This window comes from Arachis ipaensis, chromosome B2 (genome assembly GCF_059453495.1).
Source record: "Arachis ipaensis isolate K30076 ecotype BB chromosome B2, ASM5945349v1, whole genome shotgun sequence".
Taxonomy (NCBI): domain Eukaryota; kingdom Viridiplantae; phylum Streptophyta; class Magnoliopsida; order Fabales; family Fabaceae; genus Arachis; species Arachis ipaensis.
Window position 1 is genome coordinate 100897254 of NC_142437.1, and position 23257 is coordinate 100920510.

Below are 23257 nucleotides of genomic sequence, written 5' to 3' on the forward strand. Positions count from 1 at the left end.
GGCTATCAAGCACAGACACTCGGTGTCTTAATAAAAAATAGAAATTTCTTCTTCGAATACGCTTGGACACACTTAAATACTATCACGCGTCGGCATGTCTAATTTTATTCTTAACAGGTATCCTTAAAATAAATTTAAAAATAGTATATAATATTATTTATTAAAAAAACAAATATTTTAAATATTTTATATAATTAAAATAAAATATTAAAAATAATTAAAAATTATTTATATTTTAATATCAAGAAAATATCACTACGATTTATTTAAAAAAATATTTTACATGTTATATATTTACGTGTTGTATAAAACTTTAAAATTTGATATTGTATGTCATGTGTCTGTATCAATGTCCGTATATCATAGGTTCCACGACGTTGAGTGGTTATTAATTACAATATAAATTCACATCTTTTAAATTTAAACGAGTTATTGTTTAAATTAAAAAGCTTAGATTTTATCTGGTTTGTATTTTATCAGTTATGATTGATTAAAATTTTAAAATTCTATTTAAATGCATGTATTAAAATTTTGGATGAGATATTTAAAAAGTTTTGAAATGTAAAATTTAAAATTAGATTAACTTATAAAAAAAATTAGACCGATATAATTTAAATTGTAATAAATTATATTGACTTTTATTTTTTAAATTGATTCGAACAAAAAAAATATAGTCTTATATGCCAACAAAATACATGTTATAAAAACTAAAACCTTATCTCATGAGCAATCGTAAACTTGTAATACATGTTTAAAATTTTTTATTTATCTTTGTTAGTATTGTAAATTAGATAGGTTAATGATGATGTTGTTTATTAATAAGATAAATAAAAAAAATTTTTTTTTTTTTTTGAGTATGTCTATCCATAAATATTAATTTTTTTATTTATTTAAAAGTAAAATTAAAAATTTTAATTTTTTCTAGGCCTCAGATCGACAATCCTAAACACTATATTTTGGCACGGGCATTATAACTAGTTTCAATAGTTTTTTTTTTCTTTTAACCAAAAATTGTCTCATCAGTTAAATAGAAGAAAGAAAGAAAGAAAGAAAAGTTGATTAACCACCACCAACTACCTACTTTATCAGGTTTCGATTTCAGTTTCCAATTGTTGCAATTTTGTCTGATTTCGGTTTTGCATGCACGACCGTTTCAGGGATATTCACCCAAAAACTGTGTTTAGAGAATGTTATGGCCTGGTCCAAGCAGTTTGCGGGCCGGCCCGACCCGAGCAGCACCCGATTCGAACGGTCGGGGGTGAGACGCTCGGATTTTGACCCGGACACGCGTTCCTGACACGCGTCCCTGACAGCTTCGCCACAGCTGTGCAAGGGAGGCCTCGAAGAAGGTGCGCCTGTCTCTGCAGGGCCCACCTCTGACACGGTATATATGGGGAAGGACCTACCCTTCCCCCACGGTACGTCACATCTCATTCTCCCCCTTTTTCGCCTGCACACTCACTGACTAGAGCGTCGGAGTGTCTTTGCAAGTGACACCCCCCTTTCCGCGTGAAGAGCTCGGGACCCCGCCTACTCCAGCCCGGTGGCCTACGACCAGACGAGATCGCCCCCTCACTCAGGATACCTCCTCGAATTGTCCGGTAACCGACCAACCGAACATTGGCGCCGTCTGTGGGGAATCGTCCATGGACTTTGTACTGGTCCAAGGTGGAACAGGCCGCGAGGCCGAGCCCGGAGAGGACCACGCCGCGACTGCTTCCTAGCAGCGCACAAGATCCCCTCCAAGACACCCAACACAATCTCACGAGAGACGCCCCTTCGGGGAAACTGGCGACAACCACGCCAGAATAATGCAAGAACTACGCCACAGGATGCAAGACTTGGAACGCCGGCTGGCAGACAGGGAACACGACCAGCACACCCCATAACAAAGCCACTCCCGCTCTCACTCTAGGAGCCACTCCAGACGCACGGCCAGCCCTCAGGCCGAGTCCAAGAGCACGGGAGAAAGAGGACGCGCGAGAAAACGCCATGACCCCGTCATCTATGCCAGGCACGAGGGGCGGCTTACTACAGATCGCGGACACGAAGGCGCTCGTCGGGACGCCGACGAAGGGAGAATGACGAGAACGCAGGGACCCGTGATAATGGGAGCGACCCCATTTCATCGTTCCATACTCGAGGTCCGGCTGCCAAAACACTTTGACAAGCCAATGGACATGAGGTACGACGGAACGCAAGACCCGCTGGAGCACCTCATGGCCTTTGAGGCCAGGATGAACCTGGAGGGAGTGGGAGACGAGGTAAGGTGCCGCGCTTTCCCGGTTACCCTGGCGGGACCTGCAATACGGTGGTTCAATAACCTCCCGCAGGGCTCGGTGACCGGTTTTGTGGACATCATCCATGCCTTCTTAGCCCAATTCACGACCAGGATCGCAAAAGCGAAGCACCCAATCAACCTGCTCGGGGTGACTCAGCGACCCGACGAGTTGACCAGAAAATACCTTGACAGATTCAACGACGAGTGCCTGGAAATAGACAGGCTGACAGACTCATTTGCAAGCTTGTGCCTGACAAACGGACTTCTGAACGAGGACTTCAGAAAGCACCTCACCACGAAGCCGGTGTGGACCATGCAGGAGATCTAGTGTGTAGCCAAGGAGTACATCAACAACGAAGAAGTGAGCCAAGTCGTGGCCGCCAACAAATGGCAGCCTTCCTATAACCAAGACCGGCACGGCGGGAGCAGAGAAGGTCAAAAGGAACACGTCAGGGATGGCGGTCCGAGCAAGGCACCCAAACCGTTTCCTCGGGTCGGGAAGTTCACCAATTACACTCCCCTCACTGCACCAATCATGGAAGTTTATCAACAAATCACCGAAAAGGGGATCTTGTCGAAACCCCAACCACTGAAGGAACGAACAGGGGGGAATCGAAGCCTTTACTGCGACTACCACAAAGGCTACGGGCACAAAACACAGGATTGCTTCGACATGAAGGACGCGTTGGAACAAGCGATTAGGGATGGGAAGCTAGCTAAATTCTCCCACCTCATTAGAGAGCCGAGACGACGGAACTGCGACCAGGACGGCGAGGACAGAACTTGGGCAGCCAAGCGACGCCAAGAACCGGAGGAAGACGACCGGGGCCTTACCATAGTGAATGTGGTAACAGCTAGGAATGCGGCACCTAGGTCGAGGTCGGCACAAAAGAAAAGACGCCAAAGTCCTGGCGGTCTCCTCGTCCTCTGCGCGAGGCACGAGGAAACTCCCACACGTTTCGTTCGGCCCGGAAGATCAGTGGTTTGACGAGGTCGGAGAAAGCCCCCCCCCCCATGGTCATAACGGCTAGAGTATGAACCGGTCTCATCAAACGAATCCTTGTAGATATGAGGGCAGACTCGAACATCATATTTCGCAATGTGTTCGATGCCTTAGGCCTAAGGGACGCCGACCTACAGACTCACCAGCACGGCGTTGTGGGGCTCGGCGACCATTTCATCAAGCCAGATGGCATAATCACCCTACCAACCTCATTGGGACAAGGCCAGGGGAGAAGAATGATAATGGCCGAGTTCGTGATCCTACGAGACTCCACAGCTTACAACATCATCCTGGGGAGAAAGACAATCAACGACCTAGGAGGAGTCATCAGCACAAAGATGTTGGTAATGAAGTTCATAACCGAAGAAGGGTCAGTAGGGTCTGTGAGGGGAGACTTGGAAACAGTAGTCGCTTGCGACAACGCCAGTCTCTCGTTAAGAAAGAAGTCTAGAGAGGCATCAGGGTATTCCTCACCGACCTGGATGCCAGAGTTGACGACAAACCCAGACCCGAACCCGAAAGGGACCTGAAAAAGTTTAGGGTCGGAAACTCGGAGGAAAAATTCACGTTCGTGAATAGGAACCTCCCCCACGAGTTAAAAGAACCTTTGATGGAAATGATCAGAGCCAACGGCGATTTGTTTGCCTGGACACCTGCCGACATGCCGGGTATAGACTCCGGTCTCATGTCACACCGCCTAGCCATCAGACCGGAAGCCAAACCAGTGGCTCAAAGGAGAAGAAAAATGTCTCAGAAAATGGCAGAGGAAGTGGCCAGACAAACGGCCAGCCTCCTTGAAGCAGGGTTTATCCGGGAACTAGACTATTCCACCTGGTTGTCAAATGTGGTCCTGGTGAAAAAGTACAATGGGAGATGGAGGATGTGTGTGGACTACTCTGATCTCAACAAGGCGTGTCCCAAGGACTGCTATCCCCTCCCCAACATTGATGCACTCGTTGACGCGGCCGCGGGGTACTGGTATCTGAGCTTCATGGATGCCTACTCCGGCTACAACCAGATACTGATGCACCGGCCAGACAAGGATAAAACGGCGTTCATAACGCCAGGAGGGACCTACTGCTACAAAGTGATGCCCTTTGGCCTGAAAAATGCGGGGGCGACGTACCAGAGGCTGATGAACAAAATATTCAGCGACCTCATCGGCAAGACGGTGGAAGTCTACGTGGATGATATCCTCGCAAAAACCACCTGGTCCGACGATCTCATAAGCGGCCTGGAGAACGTGTTTGCATTCCTCCGACAACACGGCATGAGGCTCAACCCGCTCAAATGCCCCTTTGCCATGGAGGCTGGAAAGTTCCTGGGATTCATGATAACCCAGACGGGAGTGGAGGCCAACCCTGAAAAGTGCCAAGCAATACTCCAGATGAGGAGCCCGGGCTGCATCAAAGACGTTCAGAGGCTGACGAAAAGGCTCACCGCGTTGTCCCATTTCCTCGGTGCATCGGCAGCAAAGGCCTTACCCTTTTTCGGTTTGATGAAGAAGGGAATGGCATTTGAGTGGACCCCTGCATGCGAAGAAGCTTTCAACCACTTCAAAGAGATTCTAGCAGCACCCCCGGTGCTCGGGAAGCCGAAGGCCGGAGAACCACTCTATCTGTACCTAGCCATAACAGAGGGGGCGCTTGCAGCGGTGTTGGTGCGGGAAGAAGGGAAGGCCCAACAACCAATCTACTTTGTGAGTAGAGCACTGCAAGGGGCAGAACTTAGATACAGCAAACTGGAAAAGCTGGCATTGGCACTCCTGGTTTCCTCCCGCCGACTGCGACAGTACTTCCAGAGTCACCAGGTAGTCGTGAGAACGGATCATGGGATTCGTCAGGTGCTCCAAAAACCCGATCTGGCGGGAAGGATGATGACCTGGGCCATCGAATTGTCCCAATACGACTTAAGCTATGAACCCCGACATGTGATCAAGGCACAAGCAATGGCAGACTTCCTGGTGGAAGTAACCGGGAACCCAACCGAAGTCGCAGACACACGGTGGAAGCTCCATGTAGACGGAGCCTCCAACCAGACGTCTGGGGGTGCCGGGATCATCCTAGAAAGCCCGGCCGGAGTCATCTACGAACAGTCAATTAAGTTCAAGTTCCCCGTATCAAACAACCAAGCAGAATACGAAGCCCTTCTGGGAGGCTTGGTTCTAGCTCGGGAAGTCGGGGCAACAAGGTTGGAGGTGTGCAGCGATTCGCAAGTCGTCACCGCGTAAGTAAATGGAAGCTATCAAGCCAGAGACTCGCTGCTGCAGAAATACTTAGAGAAGGTCAAGGAGCTGACTAAACAATTTGAGGAGGTCGCGGTCCAACACGTCCCAAGGGAAAGGAACACACGGGCAGACCTCCTATCCAAGCTGGCAAGCACAAAACCTGGAGTCGGCAACCGCTCCCTCATTCAAGGCGTCACGAAAGAGCCGGCAGTTGCCCTCCACCTAACCAAAATAAGCCCTTCTTGGATGGACCCCATCACTGACTTCTTGGAAAACGGCAAACTCCCTCAGGACGAAAAGGAAGCCAAAGCGGTAAGAAGGGAGGCCACCAAATATACGGTCATACAGGATCAGCTATTCAAAAAGGAACTCAGCCAACCTTTGTTGAAGTGCCTGCATCCCGACCAGACGGACTACGTACTCAGAGAAGTCCACGAGGGGTGCTGCGGCCACCATATCAGAGGCAAAGCCCTAGCTAGGAAGCTCATCCGAGCTGGATACTACTGGCCAACAACGATGAATGACTCCAAGGAGTTCGTAAAAAAATGCGCGAAGTGTCAACAGAACGCCAACTTCCACATAGCGCCAGCTTCCGAGCTTAGCCTACTGACGTCCACTCGACCTTTCGCACAGTGGGGAGTCGACCTCTTAGGACCCTTCCCAGTTGGCCCGGGGCAAGTTAAGTACCTCATAGTTGCCATCGACTACTACACCAAATGGATAGAGGCTGAGCTGCTGGCCAGCATATCCTCATCCAATTGTAGGAAGTTCATGTGGAGGCAGGTGATAACCCGTTTCGGAATCCTAGAGATCGTCATTTCGGATAATGGGACGCAATTCACTGACAAGAAGTTCGCGGAGTTTCTCACCAGCTTGGGGATAAAACAGAAGTTCTCCTCGGTTGAACACTCCCAAACAAACGGACAAGTGGAGTCCGCAAATAAGATCATCTTACTAGGTCTCAAGAAGCGTTTAGATAGCAAGAAAGGCGCATGGGCCGACGAGCTCACCTCAGTTCTCTGGTCCTACCAAACAACCGAGCAAAGCTCCACAGGGGAAACCCCCTTTCGCTTAACGTACAGGGTCGAGGCGGTGATACCCGTAGAGATCGGCGAGCCGAGCCCGTGGTTACTGCTCGCAGGAGTAGAAGAAGCGGTGCACAAAGACCTGGTAGACGAGGTCAGAGAGATGGCCCACTTGTCAGAGGTAGCGCTGAAACAAAGAATAGCCCTACGCTACAACACCAAGGTCCTCAGAAGGGAATTTGAGGAAAGAGACCTCGTCCTACGACGCAACGACGTCGGGCTACCGACTCCAGGAGAAGGAAAGCTGGCGGCAAACTGGGAAGGCCCCTATAGAATCAAAGAAGTACTTGGCAAGGGCGCCTACAAGCTGGAAAAACTCGACAGCAAAGAAATCCCGAGAACATGGAATGCAGGTAACCTGAGGAGATTCTATTCATAGTTTGGGCACACCGGCCAAGCGACCTGACGTGCTAGATAGATGTTTACTTTTATCAAATGCTAATTTCCAATTATTTACTTTTATCAAATGCCTACCATGTTCATGAATATTGTCTAACTAACGACTAATTTTTACTTATCTGAATTATTCCATCTACTATTCCCCAATACGTATCCCACACAATCATGCCCTTCAAACGGTAACCCAGGACTGATCAGCCCGGGAGCCAATCGAGTCATAGCCATAACAAACGGCCGCGACAATACAACCAAGACGGTTTCAACCATGTTACCAACGTAAACGGCAAAACGGACACAAGCAATAAGCCCACGCCAGAAAAACGGTAACAAAACATAAACGCTACTAAACAAACAAGATAAAGGTGATAATTAGAAGCCGACCAAGCGACCATTAAAGAGTAACAAAGGTCTTAACGGTTGCAACAAAGTACTTTACAAAGCCAAGCAAAAATACAAGTTACAAGAGTTCACTTCTGGGGCATGTCGACATTCTTGCCATCCTGGATTGTTTTGAAGACTCCAATAGCCGACGTGTCGAATTCTGGGACCACAATCTTCACCTGGGCCTTGAGAGCCTCTTCAGTCATAAAGATCGCGTTCTTTCCCTGCTCCCTAACCGCCTTATATTTCCTTTTTAGCTCTTCCGCCTCAGCTCGCGCAGCCTCAGCTGACGAGACGGCTGTGTCACGCTCCTTTTCCACAGCGACCACCCGACCCTACGCGGCATTCAATTGGCTCTCAAAAGACATCTCCCGCTCGACCAAACGGGACACAGTCTCATCGAAGGCTTTCAACTTCTCCTCAGCGGAGGCAGCTTTCTCCTCAGCAGCCTTGAGCTTCTCCCCTGCCTCGGACAGCTGCCCCTGGAGCGACTCGACTTGAACTTTGAAATTGTTGTTCGCCTTGACAGAAGACTCAAGTTTCCTTCGAAGCGCCTGCATCCCTGACAACTCGAACTCGGCCTTCTGAGCTATCACAGCTCCACGGAGCAGAGTACGATACATCCACCTCGCCTGGCCCGCCAATTCAGTGCCATGGAAGTGGTCCTCCGTGCCAGGGATCAGCTGGGAGTCAAGGAAGGCGGCATCGTCAAAATTCCTCTCCATCACGGTAAGGGTTCCTTCCAGGCTGGAGGATGCCCTTCGCCTCTTAGGAGTGGGGATGAGCGTCAAGTCATCATCCTCTTGACGAGAAGGGGACGAGTGCCCAACAACGGCCGTCTCATCGAGAACGGGAGAAGTTCGTGCCCCGACAGAGTTCTTGTCGGACGTCTCGGTGTCCCGAGGAGAAGTCACAACAGCCTTCTTTTCATCAGTAAGGTCCCCAGACTTCCCGGCGACCTTCTCGTCGGCCTTTTCCTCGTCACTATCCTCCAAAAAGGTCTTAACTAGGCCCTCAAGACCGGTTACCAAAGCAGACATCTCCACTACAATAGACAAACAAATGCGTCAGTCGTAAAGTCGGCAAAAGACACATTAAAAAATAAACGATGCAAAAGTACAAGACAAAACAGCTCACAAATATAACTCCTGGCGGCCTCCCGTTCACCCATAAGGAGGTAGGGGTTCACAGGGTTCCTTCCAAAAATCGCAAACAACACGTCGGCAATTCTCTTGTTTACAGGGGACATCCCCTTGTAGGTCACCTTAATGAAGGTGTTAGACCCCGCCCCGAAGCTCCAATACGTCGGGATGAGGCGTTCTCCCTCTAGCGACAACCAAAAGGGATGGCGACCTTTGACGGGACAAACTTTGAAATATTTGTCTTTGAACCCATGATAGGAGTCCTCGAACAAGCCAAATACCCTCCGACCTTGGGGAGATCGGAAAGACAGGAACCCTTTCCTAGCTTTCCCTTGTTTGGAAGGGTTGGTAAAGTTGAAGAAGAAGAGAAAGACATCCACCGACACCGGCAGCTCGAGATATTCACAAACCATCTCGAAACAGCGGATAGAAGCCCAGCTGTTCAGATGAAGCTGCGACGGCGACACGGATATCCGATTAAGAAGCGACATCTGAAAGTCGGAAAACGGTATGCGAACGCCAACCTGGGTGAACATGGCTTTGTAAAACCAAATCCAGTCGGCAACCCAAGGCGAGCGAAAATTAATCTCATATAGCCGCTCATGGGGGCAGGAATGAAGGAGTCATAATTGGCCTCCTCGTCTTTCCCCCGCACAGATACCCGGCTTGCCGGAACTCCGTCAACTCCTCCAGATCCATTTGATTCGGCGAGTCCTTCACATCGGAGGTCACCCAAGCGTAGGGGTCATAGTTCGTGGCGAAAGCAGAAGCCCGGAAAATGACGCGAGGTATACCTACAGTGGGGGTACCACTCCATTAGTCTATGAGCTCGGGAGTCCAGGAAAAACCCAGAAACTATATCCATCCTATTCAACAGTTAAGACCAAGCATGGCTAAAGCTATATCTATCATGCAAGCCACCTAAAAGCCTACCCTGGAATGGTACCCCTCCCCTAACGCATTTACTTGGCACTAGAAAGCCATCTAGCAACAAGGATCAAACAAAAACAGCAAGAACATGGAGCTAATGCAAGTAGTAAACGTACGACAATAAAGAAGAAAAGAGAGAGGATCAAAGATTACCTGAATTGGTTGCGAAAACTGAAAAGGAAGAAGGAAAGATGCACAGAGATGCTAGAACGAAGCTCTGGGATGCTCTGGGATTTTCTGGGTAAAGATGAATGAGAAAGTAGGAGCAAGAGTGCAAAGGCAAAGATTAAAGCAAAACTGTTTAAAACTGCCACCTAGGAAGCGCGAAAGACCTGGGGACAAAATAGTCTTTGCATACGGGGTTTTCCAGCCCATTATGAGCATTAAATGCCCTGCGCGAAGAACGAGGCGACAAACGGTTGTTCCAACAACGAACGGACACGCGCACAAGAGGCACGTCCACCCAACGGACGGCCGGCCTGACGACGTCACACGAGAAAGGAGATGACGCGCCACCAACTATCCTTACGGTCGTTGCTGGCGCGTCGGGGGTACTGTTGCGGCCTGGCCCAAGCAGTTTGCAGGCCGGCCCGACCCGAGCAGCACCCAACCCGAACGGTCGGGGGTGAGACGCTCGGATTCCGACCCGGACACGCGTCCCTGACACGCGTTCCTGACAGCTTCGCCACAGCTGTCAAGGGAGGCCTCGAAGAAGGTAGGCCTGTCCCTGCATGGCCCACCTCTGACACGGTATATATGGGGAAGGACCTACCCTTCCCCCACGGTACGTCACATCTCATTCTCCCCATTTTTCGCCTGCACACTCACTGACTAGAGCGTCGGAGTGTCTTTGCAGGTGACACCCCTCCTTTCTGCTTGAAGAGCTCGGGACCCCGCCTACTCCAGCCCGGTGGCCTACGACCAGACGAGATCGCCCCCTCACTCAGAATACCTCCTCGAATTGTCTGGTAACCGACCAACCGAACAGAGAATATTTTTAAATTGTTTGTTTATGTCTAGGTAAAGATTTGTTCTCTTAAATAGGGAGAAGAATGGCTTCTCATTTCTTTCATGACATTACATTTGATAATTAGCGTGTGCAACTATTTTTCCTTTGATATTCTAGTTGCCTTCAAAATCACATTTATAAGAATTAACGATTTTTAGTTTCTGTGTTTTATTAACGGATTTTTAGCCATTAATACTAAATTTTTGTTTATTTTTAAGCTTTTACCAACTTTATTTTTTATAGATGTTATTGTATTATTTATAAAATTTTTATTATTTATTATTTATTATTTTTTGTTAACTATTTGTTTGACATTATACATGTTTATAATTATGATTTTTGTATATTATTTTTTTATATATGATTTATTGATTTTATTAGGTAAAGTAAATTAAACAAAAAATTAATTGTAAATAATAATAGTAAAAAATTATAACATACTAAAAAAGAGTACTAAGAGTACTAACAATAGACTATATAAAAAATATCATAAAATTTTTTTTATTTATTTCAATCACTACCAAAGTAAATATTTAATTTTTTTATTATTTTTAGTATTCTCTAAAATTTATATTTTTTTAGTTTTAATTACAAATATATTTTACTAATTTTTATGTTATTTATTTTAGTAAGTAAATATTAATTTTATTATAAAATTAATTAATAAAATCTATTGAAATATTTAAATTAAAATAATAAGATAATATATAAAAATTATGTAAGTTGGGGTCTATTTTAATAATTTTTTATCTAAAAGTAATTTTGAATAATGTAATCCAAACAACATTTATTTTACTATAATCTATTTTGATATAAAAATTGTCAAACATAAATCACCTTAACATAAACTTACTTTCTCATCAAAATCAAATTTATAAGATTACTGTTTAATCCGTTTCAATTATATTTCTATTTTTTTGTTTTATTTATGCTGCATTAACTTCACACCTCTCGTCTTTTAATATTTAGGTGGGCATAATTATCGTATTTAATTATTTATTCTTATCGTAGAAATTTTAAATTTAAATTAATCCAATTCGATCTATAATTTAATCTAAAATATTTTATGTACTTTTGTTGAGTACTAAATGTTCAAAAATATCATTAATTTTAATTTTTTCTACCAAATTTTTTAAGTATTAATTGCACGCTTAAAAATTTGAAAAAATATATTGTTTACAATTGTAAACCAGATATGTTTTTTTTTTTTTTTCAAATTCTAAATATTTCATTTGCAAACTAGATATGTGTAAACTATAAAGTAAAATTTGACAATACACACTAACTCATCTCGCTTACTGATAAACCAGATAAATCATATGATACAATAAATTGCTAAATATGTTATAAATTATATATTTTAGTAAATAAAATAATTAAATTTTTTATTTGAAAAAAAATCTCTTTCATATATCACATGTAACAAATATTTAAATAGATAAAATTTAATTTAAATTACCAAAACTAAAAGATTTTAATTTTGATATTAACCGTGTAAAATATTTTAGGATCACAACCGTTCTCTTAGATAATATTCACGTGGTCAATGTAAAAAATAATTATTTTTATTAATATGATATTATGTAATTAGATGCATGTGTAAAATAGTTTTACATTGACAACATATCAAAATTAAATTCAAACTAAAAAGGTTTAATTCATTTACCAATATAATCAATAAATCCATAATCCCTAGAAATTACTGAAAACGGGTTTACCATATAAGAAGGGCAAAAACAAAAAGGCAGATATGCAAGCATCTGTAATTGAATTAGTGTTAAACTCGTGCGATGCACTAACTTACATTTTAATTTAACATGGTAAATTAAAAATAATATTTTATAATTATAAATTTCTCAAGTTTAATAAAACATTATCATCGTCATTATATAATAAATGTACTTAATGTGTTATTTTATCTTTGTTCAAAGTAAAATATAAATGGAACAGTTTGAAGTCTATAATATTCTTGAGCCATAAAGAAAGAGACCTACAAAAATAAGAACATATATAACTGTAATAGTAGCATGTCAATTTTACACTAAACTTTATATTATAAGACTAATGAAAATTTATCAATAACCTAATATTTTACTAATCTCATTAAAAAAGCAATTGCAGATGATGTTGTGCTCCATGTTACACATTTTATTTCAAGTCTGAAAGTATAGTTAATAAATTAGTTATATCTACGACAAATATTTGTACAAAAGTGTAAATCATAACATGTTACTAAAATGATGAAAATACGATTTTTTTATTTAACTATTATTAAAAACTTCGTTAAACACGATATTTATTGTAGATGAGTTTGAATTGCTGTCTTTATCTAGAATTAGAATATTCAGGCCGTTGCGACTCTTAACTCTTGACAAAGCAACGTAAAGTTGTCCATTGATAAATACCGATTTTGCCAAGTAAAGTCCTACATGTGATAATGATTTACCACATAGTGAAATACCTTAGTTTTTCGCCAATAATGTCTAAGTTGCATTCCAAATACGTTTTGATTTGTTAACACTATTAGATATCAATAGCATCACAAACAGTTTTCTCAATTGATGACCAGACCTCATTAATAGCTGTAATGAATTTCTATCGTCACACAGTAGTCCCATAAAATAGAAAGCATCTTGAAAATTAGGATATGTAATCCCATTAACTGTCCTAATAGACTCATATGTTGTGCAACATTTTTAAATAATTAACAAAATTTTCATATAGTAGATATCACATGTACCCGATGGAATATAGTTTAACCTCCTAGTAGAATAGTCTCTCTTGCATGGATATCATTCCCTTTCTTCTCTATCATAAAGAAATTGATTTGGAAACTTAGCATACGTTAAAGTTTGACCTGCTTCAAATTCTTTGTTGGCCTCCGTCCATACTAAGAACATTGTACTTTTCTCTTTCTCTTGATCCATGATTTTCTCAAGATTGTCATCGTCTTTAAAGATGATATTTTATTTTTCAGGTAAATAAAATATTAATATCACTGAAGGCCATCTCCGATAAATATCATAAGCCAAAGTTCTCCACACAGCCTCCCATGTAGACAAATATCCACAATCATAAAATTATTTAATCTCATAATATATATTTTTTTAAGTATGCTTTATCTTTTATATCTTTAATACTAACATCCCAATAATAACATTTTAAATAAAAAGATAGAAAAATATTTATTCACTGAAAATAAATTTTTCTCAACAGATTAAAATCCTTCAAGCACAGAAAAATTTAATATTACAAAAAATATTTATAACGAAATAAAGTTAAAATAACAATCTAAATAGAAAATACTAAAATAAATAAATTTAAATTTATAAAATAAAAAATTAAAACAAATCTAAATAATAAATTTACATTGAAGTCAATATTAAAATTTCTAAATTTTTTTTTACTCATCTAATATGTGTAAGTATTTATATTAAAAAAAACTAATTACAATTTAAAAAATAACAACAAAAAAAATTATACCAAACTATATATGTATATATTTTATATTTTAAAATTTAAAAAGTTAACAAATTCATAAAATTTTAAACACAATTTATAAATTATTTTTTATTAAAAAAATAGTTACAATTTAAAAATTAATAATTATTTATTTTAATTTTATAAAGATCAAACCACGTAAAATATTTGTTTTGAAGTATGTTAATTTTTTATATTTTTAATATTAACATATCAATAATAATATTTTAAATAAAAAGATAGAAAAATATTTATTTTTAGTAAAAAACAAATTTTTTTAACAAATTAAAATCCTTCAAGTGCAAAAAAAAATTAATATTATAAAATTTTGTAACAAAATAAAGTTAAAATAAAAATTTAAATATAAAATACTAAAATAAATAAATTAGAATATATAAAAAAAATCTTGAAACATATCTAAATAAATAAACTTACATTGAAGTTAATATTAAAATTTTTAGATTTTGTTTTATTCATCTATTATATGTAAGTGTTTATATTTAAAAAATAATAATTGATTATCCATCATCAATTTCTCTTAGCAAATTCATGAATCGAGACACAAGAACCCTCTTAAATGAGGCATGCATTTTCGGAAAATATTTTTGAAAATTTTAATTTATGAGCAAATAACTTAAAATTAAAAGGTAACAACTTAAATAAATCTTTATCTTTATCTTTATCTTTATCTTTATATTAATACAAATGGGGAGCTCATATACTGACATGGTGCTCATACATTGAGTTTAGAAATTTATTTGTTTAGGTGTCGTTACCAAAAATTTTTAGAATTAATTTATAAATTATAAATTATTATTTGCTTAGATTGTTACTTTTTAATTTTAAATTATTTACTTAAGTTGTTTTACTTATGTTGTTATTTTTTAAATTTTAAGTTATTTTGTTTAGGTAGTTATTTTTTAAATTTTAAGTTATTTGTTTAATATGAGCTCCTACAAATGGATCCAAAATAGAGTGGCATGAAATTGACTTAAAAAAACAAAGGGAAAATTACTTTTTTTTTTCCAAAGATATAACTTTTCATTAATAGAAAAGAAAGTACAGCTGTCCATTATTACTAGGACAAAATGAAAGAAGATAGGGTCATAACCCAACCAAACTTTCAGTAAATGAAGGTAAAGACTAGCATTTTTTAAACAAGAAATAGATACCAATATTATCAAAGCTAGGTAAGAAGGGAGCTTGGAGGTCGTAGCAGTTCATCATGGTGCTTGCAAGCTGAAGAGAAGATTTCACTGGGGGATCTCCATTTGTGTTGAAAAATCTATGAATTTCGTTTCTTCCACAAAAACCAGAGAAGAATAGCAAAAAAATGGGAGTGGGTCTGTCGATTGGGGCTAGATTTGAGGACTTCCATTGATGATATCCACCATTGGGTAAAGGTACCAGAAGGGGGGTTGCTAGTAGGTAAGCTAGTGGGCTTTGATTCCAAACTTCTTTAGCATATTTGCATGTCACCAAGCAGTGAAACACTGTTTCATCTTCTTCTGAACAACACGGGCAGATTCCAGATGTTGATGGGAAGCGATGGTGAAGGAGGTGGCAGACTGGGAGACATTGGTGGATGCTCTTCCAAAGAAAAATCTTGATTTTGTGGGGGAGAGCCAGCTTCCACAAGGTAACCCATACATCCCTTTGTCTCAGCAACTGGGGACAAAACTCAATTAGGTCGTGATTGAATTGGTATGCTACCGAATAGCTTGATGCAGTGTCATATTTTCCACCCTTGTTCAATACCCACTGAAGTTCATCAGCTCCAGGTTCAATCTTCAGAGTCAATATTTTGTTAGCAATATCTGTCGGAAAATTTTCATGGATTAATGTCTGATTTCACTGTTGGTTCTCTGTGAACAGGTCTTTCACCCAGAAAAGAGGTCGTCCTAGGTTTGGATGGTGCGGGCTGCGCGTGATATTGAACGGATACGGAGGAGGAAGCCAAGGGTCTTCATAGATACACAGCTGAGAGGCCGAGCCAATTCGCCAAGTGATTCCTTTTTCAACTACAGAGCATCCTCTAAAAGGCTTCTCCAAATTACTTAAATGAAATAAACTAGGAAAATGTTTACTCAATTGCAACAATACAAATTTGGTTACTTGTATGTCCTGAAACACATCTATATAAACTGTGAAACCTTCTCACATTTTAGTGTTTACACATAAACCGTGGTACCCTACCACAGTTTATGAAGGGAGAATAATGAACATAAACTGTGGTACTCTTCCACGGTTTATGGAGAAGAGACATAAACACATAAACCGTGGTATCCTTTCACAATTTATGAAGAAGAGACATACACACGTAAACCGTGGTACCCACCCACTGTTTATGAAGAAGAGTGGTTCACATGCATATAACATGTACTCCTTATCATACTTGTAATATTAATATGAATCTATACCAATATCTATACCAATACATAAAGCCAATACCAGAGTTTGGTGTCCAATCTTTATAGACATCATTTACCCTCAAATAATTCATTTTATAAATCAAATTTATGGACAAAATAGTAATAATATATTTTCAGATTTTTAATTAAAAAAAAAGTCAGTAACCCATGAAAGAGTTAAATAACTACTGCAATCGTGAGTAAATTAAATAACTGCTCTACTTATAAATATTTCTCACTGTTGTCGATCTTTTTTCTGCATCTTGCTCTCTTTTGGTTCTGACATGCATTTATTAAGAAAGAGAGTTGATACAATTTTTATGCCAACTCCATTGCGTACCTATATTCTACTTTTTGAAAAATACAGGAATAGAAACACACGATAATGGAACTGGTCCAAATAATAGACGTCATGATAATATAAGTGGGTGATATTTTATATTTATGGTTTATTTTATTTTTGAGTACTCATTTCTAATTTTTAAAAGAAAATTTAAAAGACAAGTACTCTTTATCTTATTCAATTTTTACATCTAAAGTTTGTATTTTTTTTTGTATAACTGTAGATCGAGCACTACTGTTCAATATCTAAACAAGTTTTTTATATTATCCGGTTTCAAACAATATATAAAGGCAATATTACAATTTGATCTCCAACTTTTGAAGAAATCGTCTCTCTTCAAACAACTCAATTCACAAAATAAATTTAATAGATAAAATAGTAACAATAATTTTTTTAATATTTTATCTTCATCATATAATATATAATATTTATTCAAAGAATCTTTCGTAATGAATAAATTTAAAGATATGTTATTGCACACTACTATGTATAAAATGCCTAATAACGAATAAGATTATGAATTTCATAATAAATAATTAAAATAGATAATTAACAAATAAAAAATTTAAAAATAGACAATACATTCATAATACTAATAATAGTAATTGTAATAAAGTTAATTGTTTTATATTTTATATTTTTAATTAAAAATAATATTTAAATATAATTTTTTTAAAATTTTAAAAAATTTATGACGTGATAATTGATAATGAATAAAAAGATTGATATTTTTTATGCAGTTATACAAATTATATTTAATTTATTTAAAAATAAAAGAGATTATATTTGTTATTTTAAGTTATATGTAAAAAAATTATTTATTTATTTACCTATAAATATATTCTATATTTATTAAAATTTATCAATATTTTTTTTATATTGTTTGATACGTATTATTAAAGTCTATGTTTATTAAAGTCGATTAATATTTTTATTTATATATTAATATGTATCTATAACAATATATAAAGTCAATACAAAGAATTGACCATAACTTTGGTTTCCAATTTTTTTTAACTATATTTACTCTCTAACAAACTATTTCATAAAACAAATTATAAGGACAAAATAGTCATAAAATTTATTTTAAAAAATCCAATAAAATCCCACTAAAACAAATTATAAGGACAAAAATTGTCATAGCTTTGTTACTCTTATAACCATGATAATACATCTCCCAACAAAAAAAATGCACATCAATGTCTTCACATTTTTCACCATCTTCATATTTTGTTTAATTTTATGTTTGTTTTAGTTTTAGTTTTAGTTTATATCCTTTGTTTTATCAATGTCTTCACATTCTTCACCATCTTCATGTTTTATTTAATTCTATATTAGTTTTAGTTTATATCCTTTTATTTTGAGTACGTTGTACTCTCACAGTCTCATTGGTAGTTTGGTTTCACTCTAATTATTCTATTAAAGTTTTATTTGTAATTTTTTAAAAAAATCTACTAATTTTGTTCTTCATATACACTTTTATGTGTTTCTCTTACTATGGGCCTTCTCTTTTTTCAACACCCTCAATTGCATCGCCTCCTTCGTCTTCCATTGCCTTTATCCACCGTTGCAAATTTCATCATTTGATTTCACGCATAACTTCCACTTACATTTTTCCTTCTCTTCAGTTTACTTATTTAATTTATATTTTTAGTCATTCTTTTATCCTTTTAATTCATTCCCAATTTTTTTATGTAAAAAATAATTCTGTCTTTTTTTCTTATCAATTTGATGTAAAAAAATTATTTTTTTATCTTATCGATTTGATGTAGAAAGAAAATATTTTCTTTTTATCTGGTATGTGTTCTTATTTTTGTTTACATATCTTTACCTATCAATGATGGAAGGAAGAAGTTTCATAAATATTTTGTTAACTTATTATTTTTAGATTGCTTTGCAATAATATTTTTTTTAAAATTATTGATTATATAGAGTATTATATTTGAAATTTGAGTATATAAATATTTCTTCTGAAATAAAATGAAATTATTAATTTTGTCTATCACAGTATCATTTATCTTAAGGAGTGGTTAATTTATTTAATTGGCATGTATAAAGGGCGCAAGAAAGTTCACACCTATCAAAGGTTTGTTAAAAACATTAAAATGTTAATTTCCTGAACTATCTAAACTATTAATTATGTAGAATATTGAATTTGACATTTAATTATAAAGAGTACTAGAATTGACATTTATTAATTTTTTAAATTATTGCAAAAAGATTATTAATTAATTTAATATTATTTGTCTGTCGTATGATTGGCATATAAAAGATGTAAAAAAAATTTATACCTACCAATAGTAGAGTGAAAAACCTCCACGTATATTGTTATTTTTTTTCTTTATTTTTAATATGTTTTATATAAGAAAATATTATTTTTTATTGATTATTAGATTGACATATAATACAATAAATATAGTAAGATAAGAACTTTGTTAATTGATTTTGTTAATCTCTTTTTTATTTTTAATCTATTTTATATTGGATAATATTATTTTTTATTAATTATTAGATTGACATATAACATTTAAATGTGTCCAGATAAGAACTGTGTTATATATTTTTTGTTATTTCAACTTTCATGATTATTTTCTTCTCTTTATTTTTCTATGTCATAGGTCATGTAAGTTTTAATTTATTATTTATCTTATATATATTCTATTTTAAAAACTATTTTATTTTTTTAGGTTCTCTAATTTATTTTATTGTATTTTTCTTTTACTTTGAAAATTTTATGGTCTGAAGATAATAGATTTAAAAATTTATTAATGGATAACTACTAGAAAAAAATATTACATAAATAATAGAAATAAGTTGATAATATACAAATTAATTTAGAGAGAGAAAAAAAACTTAACAAAAGGAAGATATAGGTTTTCACCTTTTGTTATATGGCAAATTGATTATATATAATATAATAAATGGTACATGTTCTCAATATAAGAAGATGGAATTTAATATGACGACCCTTTTATGATGTTTCTCTGCCTTAATAAAAAAACTAATATCATTTAGACTTAAAATGTTTATTTTTGTACTTAATAAAACACCTAATATAGTTTAACTTTAATTTTTAACTTTCAAGATACATGAAAGATAATTTAAAAGATACTTATTATATAAGAAGTTAAAAATATTCTAAATTTAAAAAATTATTTAATAACAAAATTAAGTTTGTTCAAAATCGTAGGGAGAATTAGAGAGAGAAAGAGAAAGTTGAAACTTTTTAACTAATTACAAAGAATCACCACCATCAAAGCTATTAAATTTGAGTATATTAAGTGAGGTCGAAGAAGCAAACCATGACGATAAATCTAAAAATTTTGTCTCTTTTTATATAGTGTTTCAGTTTAAGTAACTTTTCTTTATGAATCTACTTAATATACTAAAACTGGGTTTTACCCCAGCTAATAAAGGTGACGTGTCGATCCCTCGTGAGTCCGTTTTCCCTCCAAAATACATGAAATTTTTCATCTATTCTAAATTATTTTATAAAAAATATCTTTATTATAACTATATTATAATTAATATTTAATAAATAATATATAATTATACCAATTTAGGAACATATCTTCATTATAATTATATCAAATCAATATTTAATGCACTATTAAACTATTTTTCAATTATCAATTAAAACTACTTTTAATAATAATAATAATAATAATAATAATAATAATAATAATAATAATAATAATAATAATAATAATAATAATAATAATAATAATATGATAATGGCACTGGTCGTGATAATCATGATAAGAATATTTGATTCTAATCATAAAATGATCAAATCTTATAATATTAATAACGAACATTAATTTTAAATATTTTTAGTTATTTTAATTATATTATTTATAAAAATATTGATATAATTTTAATTTTTATTCATTATTCAATAATAATAATAATAATAATAATAATAATAATAATAATAATAATAAATTCTAATAATAAAATTGAAATTATTACGTGGGTAAAGTAACAACTTAAAATTATAATAATTTATCACGGGTAATCATAAAAATTATAATAGGGTTACGTAAAATTATTTTTAGTATTAGCATATAATAATTGTACAAGTTATTTTTTTATTACTTTAACCTGTTATAATTCTATTTTCTTATGATATTTATTTCAAACATTTTAAGTTATTATACCCGTCCATGATAATATATCTCTACCCCCTTTCTATTTCAATCTGTGTATATTAGGTATAATATTCTTATTTATTGTCCGAGATTTTTCTAATCATGATAGAAGATAATGATTCTAATTATGATATGATAAAATTATATAATTTTAACAAAATTAATATATGATGCATAATTACTGTATATAATAAAAAATTACCTTAATAATAAATAATTTACATATTTATTTTTGTTTTACTAAAGTTTATATATAGTGTTTTTTTGTGGTACATGAATCTAAATTTGAGAGTCAACTCATAATTTTATATTTTTTTTACTACTTCATAGAATAAGAATGTATTCTTCGTTTTTTATTGAAGTTGATCATTTTAAAGTACAATTTATAATTTTTTATAATGTTTTTCATATACTCATTCTATTATATTATTCTTTTGATAATTTATTAATTGTTGTTATTCTAAGTTATTCTTATCGTCTAATGTTCCAGTCCGATTGTCTTTTGCCACAATCATTTACAATGCATCACATCCATGAAATACCTCATCGAATTGTCTTCACTGATTCGGATTCCAACTACATGGATGTAAGCGTTCAAAGAAGAAGCAATAATCTCTACTTTACCGAAGGATGGTTGGATCTACTCACCTATTATGACCAACCTAATGAAATGTGGTTAAGGTTAGCTTTCTTGGGAGGAGCTCGATTTTTTTAACCCATGTCATGCACGTGATAAGATTGAAATTATAATTTTAAGCTATTGTGTTAAGATTAATTTCAATTATAATAATTTAACTAATAAAAAAATAACTTAAAATTATAATTTCAATCTTTTTCTCACTAATAATTATAATTAAATTATTAAAAATTATTGTTATCTAATTAATCGTTTTAATTTATAATTTCAATCGTTTTTCGATACCTTAAACTAATTCAATTATTCAATATATAATTGTTATTTATAATTGTTATACATACCTATTGAAATTATAATTCTAACTAATTATAATTTCAATCGTTTTTCTCACTAATAATCTTAATCAAATTTTTAATATACTAAAATTAGGTTTTCTCCCAACTAATAGAATTGAGGTGTCGATTCCTCAAGAATCCATTTTCCCGCTAAAATAGATGCGCTACTTTCTCTTCTAAGTTTATTTTATAAAAATATCTTTATTGTAATTATACTATAATTAGCATTTAAGTAATAATGCATAATTATACTAATTTAGGAAAATATCTTTATTATAGTTATATAAAATCAATATTTAATGCATTATTAAACTACTTATCAATTATCAATCAGAAATATTTTTAATAATAATAATAATAATAATAATAATAATAATAATAATAATAATAATAATATGATAATGACACCGGTTATTAATAATTTATATTTCTCTAAATAAATTTATTTTAAAAAAATATCTTTATTATGATTATATTACAATTAATATTTAATGAATAATGCATAATTATACTAATTTAAGAAAATATCTTTATTATCTGTCTATTCTATCTATTTTATTCTATTATATAAAAATCAAGTTTTTGCTCTTAATGATGGAACTGATGTGACTTCTTGAAGTGTTTCCTGATTTATTTCATTTAATTCGTTAAAGTAAATCAATTATAACTAATTAATTATATCAATTAATTAATCTGATTAGACATTCAAATCTCACTATTTATTATAATTTATATGAATTAATTAATTATAATTAATTATATCAATTAATTAATTTGGTTAATTATATTAATTATTTAATTTGATTGGAATAAATATCAAATTATTTAATAAATAATAAATATGATAATGAAATATATGAATCAATTTAATTAGTTTATTTTTTTCAATACCATCTATTTATACAAGATCAAATATTTTTTACTCATTCGCTCTCTTTTTTCTCTCTCTCTTTCTCCCTCCCTCCCTTCCCCCTCTCTCTCTCGTGTTTAAGGTACAATTTTTGTAATTTATTTATTTTTTGTTTTTTTATCTTTATTTATACATTTTATATTTTTATATTTTTTAAAATTTTTGTTTATTTTAATTGCTTATTATTAGGAGCATACTTTTTTTTTCTTTTAGCTTCTGATTAACAAAAAAGATGTGTCATCTTTACGTTGTTTTTAAATAATCTTATTATATTTTGTTTTATAATATTCTATTTTGTCATGTGTACTTCAATTCATATATATATATATATATATAATTTTTTTTGTGATTCACAATTAATATATACATTGTTTGTGTATGTGGTTTATATGTTAATATTATTATTGATTCTCTTTATTATTTTTTGTATGTGTTTCTTTGTTGCTCTTTATTTTAGTTATATTCATTGATTTCTCTGATGTTCTTTTTATTTGAAATATCGTGATAATTTAGAGTGTATGTTGTGACCCATG

At 34.6% G+C, this 23257-nt stretch overlaps 1 protein-coding gene across 1 annotated transcript; it reads left to right on the forward strand.

The window, feature by feature from the left end:
- The first annotated feature begins 2174 nt into the window (after positions 1 to 2174).
- Positions 2175 to 2609, forward strand: LOC148575017 (uncharacterized). Its single transcript, XM_088506014.1, has one exon. The coding sequence runs from the start codon at positions 2175 to 2177 to the stop codon at positions 2607 to 2609; it is 435 nt and encodes a 144-aa protein (XP_088362140.1).
- Positions 2610 to 23257: the final 20648 nt, after the last annotated feature.